General features: G+C 43.0%; 1 protein-coding gene across 1 annotated transcript; it reads right to left on the bottom strand.

Annotated features, from left to right (window-relative positions):
• Nucleotides 1–1,612: 1,612 nt before the first annotated feature.
• On the bottom strand, nucleotides 1,613–4,357 carry LOC136458535 (WRKY transcription factor 71-like). The gene is made up of 3 exons (XM_066458484.1): nucleotides 3,701–4,357; nucleotides 2,658–2,801; nucleotides 1,613–2,410 (listed from the first exon to the last, which is right to left on the bottom strand). The coding sequence occupies exons 1-3, from the start codon at nucleotides 4,246–4,248 to the stop codon at nucleotides 2,023–2,025; spliced, it is 1,080 nt and encodes a 359-aa protein (XP_066314581.1). The 5' UTR covers nucleotides 4,249–4,357; the 3' UTR covers nucleotides 1,613–2,022.
• Between the last annotated feature and the right edge of the window lie 512 nt (nucleotides 4,358–4,869).

Here is a 4,869-nt window from a genome sequence, read left to right as displayed (position 1 = left end):
GCCATGGACTATCTAATTTGTGCCCCTAGCTACCGGGAGGTGGTTTGGTCAAAAATGACGGCAGAGGGAATCAAGGGACGACATGTGGCACTTGAAGTCTTGAGACTACCAAAAACTAGGGAATTCAGCAGGTACACCAAAAAGGAAAACTGAAACAAATTAAGGTGCAACGTAACTTTACCATGGAAGAGGAAGAGAGACAAGACATAGATCGGCTTCAAGAGAAACTGTGCGTCTGTAACTTATTATTCCATGCATGCATCATGTGTACTCCAATCCAAGATAGCATTCGTCCGTACAAGGGTTTTCAATTTCAGTATTAGAATTTTTCAGTCATGCCCCCAAAATTCACGAAAATTCAGTCAAAATTCACCTAATTTTTTAGAGACTTAAATATAAAAGTATGATTTTTTTAAAAAATATAGTTCTAAACAAAATATTAACAATGATTTATGACTATACATCTATTGAGTAGAAGAATATACAACACAAACAATAGAAAATATTAGTTTAGAGGTATATATTTACAACAAAGCACATGTGTATTATTAGTATAATGCGAAATTTTGGATTTTTTCTTGGCCACCTCCAAAATTACACAGAATTTGAAAGAAATTTCACAGAAATTTTGAACCCTTTCTTGAACGGAAACTCTGGTCCAAACAATTCAAAATTGTTAATTCAGGACTATTTAAAATGAAATTTATGACTATATACGTCGACTACAGAGTGATAAAGAGCAAACTAACAACATATACAACGAGTACATGTACAATTAATATACAATGACTACATGCATGTTTGGATCTACTATTATTCTACTGGAGCAAAAGGTACCAACTATATAAATATGTGTTAATTTGACTAGAGGAAAATATAATGTAGCATGTACCAATGCAAACTGGCCAGTACTTTCAATTCTTTACAAACCTGTCCCCCTGTGCTTGAATATGCACGAAATAGAATTTAGGGCATCATAAATTTGTATAAACTGGGGGAACACAAACTATTCATTCAATACAGTTAAAACAGGATACAGCTAGCATGATTTATAATAAAATTCACAGGGACACCACAACATATTGGATGAACTTGCACTGAGATAGGAATGTAAAACAAAATCAATTAAAATCACAGCCTCTGTCATGTTGTATGAGCAAGGTCACAGCTAGCATAGATAAATATGATATGGATTCTGAGACCATCACTCCCAACGACGATCAAAGTATCTTCTCAGTTGCCCTACCACCGAAACAACAAAAAATCCATGAACGAATTTGCTTGGGTCTAGTCTCAAAAAAAAATGCTTGGGTCTAGCTACGACGTACACCAAAGCACAATCCAGAACTCCTTTAGAGCCTTTTGGAATGTAGGAATTTCACAATATCATGCTAAAATCAGTTTATTTTCATAGGGAAAATGCAGGAAACATGAAAAAGTCCGCATTTCAAATCAGGCCTTATATATACACCAACATTATCATATCGGTTCCAGTTTTAAACATGGACAAAAGAAGCACCATGCCTGCACATGGATCCATCCAACACGCACCCATGGTAGGAAAACAAGCAGAAGTGGAGGTGACATCTATTCTGAGTTCTTTAAAAAAGGGAGCACATTCTTGAATTTCAAACGGGAACTAGAGAAATGAAATACTCCTCTTTCAATTTTTCTCCCAAATGAGTCAATGAGGAACACATGATATACACTAGTACATCCATGTACAAGAAGTCTAGAGGCGTACATAAATAATGTTGCCGCTCTAGTGATAGTTATAAAGTACTTCGTTCCATCTCTAGTACCTCCCATGCAATCCGCGCAGCGGAGAGTTGACAAATGGAAGAGGAAGAAATGCAAACGAAAGTTTAAGATGAAAGCAGATTAATCAATAATAACTGTTGTTCCCTCTCCATTAGACCAGGCCCAAGCACAAGGTCATCGATCGATCAGGTGATCACATTTGGCGCAGTATTTGGATAGCATCTCATGTTGATCTAGGCTAGCTAATCGTGTAGGTGTTAGTTATGGGTTGTTGGGCATTGTGGAAGGGAAAAGGTCTTGCAAGAGGGCGTAGTCAGTGAAGTGGTGTTGCTGAAGAGGAGGAGCAGGAGATGGTGTTGACATATGAGGAGGAGGCATACTTGGCAGCAACATGCTAGGGTTTGCGCCCATGGCGGGGTGATGCATCATGCTCATCAGGTCCGGGCTAAAGCTGGACGACGGCATCAGGTGCGGCGGCAGCCCGTGCGCGCTTGACATGAAGAGATGCGCGCCGCCGGCGCGGAGGCTGGCGGGGCTGTGGTGCGTGTGCTGCCCCTCGTACGTCGTGATCACCGTCGATGGGTCCTGGTACGACCGCTCCACGCGCTTCTTCACGCCGCACTTGGGCGTCGTGCACCGGTAGTAGCTCCTGCATACGTTGTTTGGCCGGAGATCGGATTTGAATATACATGACAAAGTTATAAGGTACATGCATCATATACTCTTGGTCAGAATTTACATTCAAGTTGTACAATGCATTAGGTACCTTGGTTACTTGCTCTTAATTAGCATATATACGATAGCTAGATAGCTGTGTGATAGCTATAGCATGCAATTATAATGACCATAGATGGTGGAACGAACAAGTGAAACTGAGAAGAAAAAAATATACAGACCTTGGGTAAGGACTGTTCTTGACCGCCTTCTGGCCGTATTTGCGCCACCGGTAGCCGTCCTCAAGGTGATCCACCTCGCTCTTGGTGAGGAAGGCGACGCGGGGCTGCCTCTGACTCTTCTCAGCCTTCTTCTTGGATTTGTTCCTGTTATGAATATATATATACACATATATGTCAGACGCCAATCCAGTGCGTTAATACGAACTAATGCTAGTTAGCTCGAGCTAGATGAAGTAGATATTTCATGTCACGTGGACTATTAGCGCCAATTATTCGAACACAAGTGCTGTAGTCTATAGTGACGTGCGTGAAGCGCGAGTATAGACGATTAGCTAGCGAGCTGTTGGGAATTGGGATCGAGCACGTCATATCCAGATTATTGGTGTATTTGCAGAAGATACTCTAGATCTGTGGTGTCTGTAGGTGCTTTCGATATATGGCATTTATGATCTTTAATTAAATCTTTCCTAAAAGGCTAAAAGAAATCATTGGTTTTCTCTTCAAAGATGAAGCTACTAGTTGGTCAAAAATTGAAGCTGCAGCACGCAAATCGTTTATATTTAATTTAAAGGAAGATCTCTTTTGGAGAGTACGTAGCCAATTGAATTTTGAATAGTACCAAATGATCTAGAAAGTCATACTGGAGACGGGACCAAAAAAGGAACGGAAAGAAAAGATAAAGAAGAGGGAAAGCTAGCGTAGATAGCTATAGTACTATGAATCCGAAGCTGGTGGATCTGAATTCTTGATGATCTATAAGAACCCTAAAGAAGCAATCGCAACAAACCCTAATGTTCACACCGTGTAGTATAGAGATATGGACATATAAAACTAGCTAGGAAAATTTTTGTTCATTTAGGCAACAGTAGGACTAGATCTAACATATGCACCAAGAAGAGAAGCACTCCTGAGTCCTGACCCCCCAAAAAAAAGAGAACAGAGAGAAGCACTCCTGAATTGAACCTGATGAAGAGAGATGCAAATACAATTCGAGATGATCGATGAACACACAGATTAGTAGTATCAAACTAAAGAGAACGTACGCTTTGGTGGAATTCTCCCCATCTTCCTGCTCTTTCTCATCCCCCTCCGCATCCTCCGCCTTCGGCCTGCCCTTCTTGCACCGACGAGGCTGCTGGCCCTCCCCCTCCCGGTCACTTGACGAGAGAGACACCGACGAGTTCGGCGTGTGCATCGCCGCCCCATCACCGGGCGCGCCGCTGGTGCCCTGACTGTCGTGGCTCACATCCACAGACAGCTCGTGCTTGATCGGGGCGTCCTCCGCCGGGCACGGCGCGTCCAGGTGCCGAGCTAGCCCGGAGGGGTCCTGCAGGAACCCCTGTAGGTAGTCGGTGATGCTGGAGTACGGCGGCATGAGCTCGGCGGTGGCGCCAGTTCTGCTGCCTGATCCATCGACGCCCGCCGACGACGCCGGCTGATTGAAGAAGAAGCTCTCCATGTCGTTGCTGCTGTGGAACACGTACTCGGCGCCGGCGTCGGCGTCGGTGCGGGCGAGGTGGCCGTAGCCATGCTGGTGGTAGACGCCATGGTGATCTCCTCCTCCGCCACTTCCTCCTCCTCCAGAAGACATGGGGAATGGGGGAGTCTGCTGGGGAGCTAAGTGTGGAAAGGGAAGGAGAGGTGTGGAAGTGAGGAGGGTATGAGCTTTTCAGCAGGTCGCCTCAAGCTCCCAGTCCCAGACAGCAGCTCCCTTTTGATTTATTTATGTTTTGTTTTTCTCCGGGTGCAAAAGCGTGCGAGGATAGGCGCAAGATACGACTTTTTTTGGAGCGGAATATATAAATTTCTGGGTGCGGTGGTCTGGTGATCACGATCAATTTATAAGGATCTGTCTAGGCGACATTCATTTGTTTTCGTCCCTTTTGTCAACTGAATTTTTTCTATGTACTTATAGTGTTTTCTAGCTATATTTACACTGTCTTATTACTAGATTTACAATAATTTTTTCAGTGTAACTTATTGAACATGGTGGTGTAATTTAGAGATAATACAAATATATGCCAATTTTTTCAGAAATACTTTCAAATTATTTTTATGAATTGCAGATACCAGAGAAACATATTTCAAATTATTTACAAATTTTTCATAAATTTCAAAACAAATTTTTCCAAATTGTGGTGGGACCCACCTCCCCAACCTTATCACTTCCTTCCATCGCATGCGCCCTTCCCTTACCTTCGGTCGAATGCGC

The sequence above is a fragment of the Miscanthus floridulus genome, chromosome 6 (assembly GCF_019320115.1).
Source record: "Miscanthus floridulus cultivar M001 chromosome 6, ASM1932011v1, whole genome shotgun sequence".
In the NCBI taxonomy this organism is placed as follows: Eukaryota; Viridiplantae; Streptophyta; class Magnoliopsida; order Poales; family Poaceae; genus Miscanthus; species Miscanthus floridulus.
The sequence above is the reverse complement of the archived record's forward strand: the minus strand, read 5'-3'. Positions and strand labels throughout refer to the sequence as shown.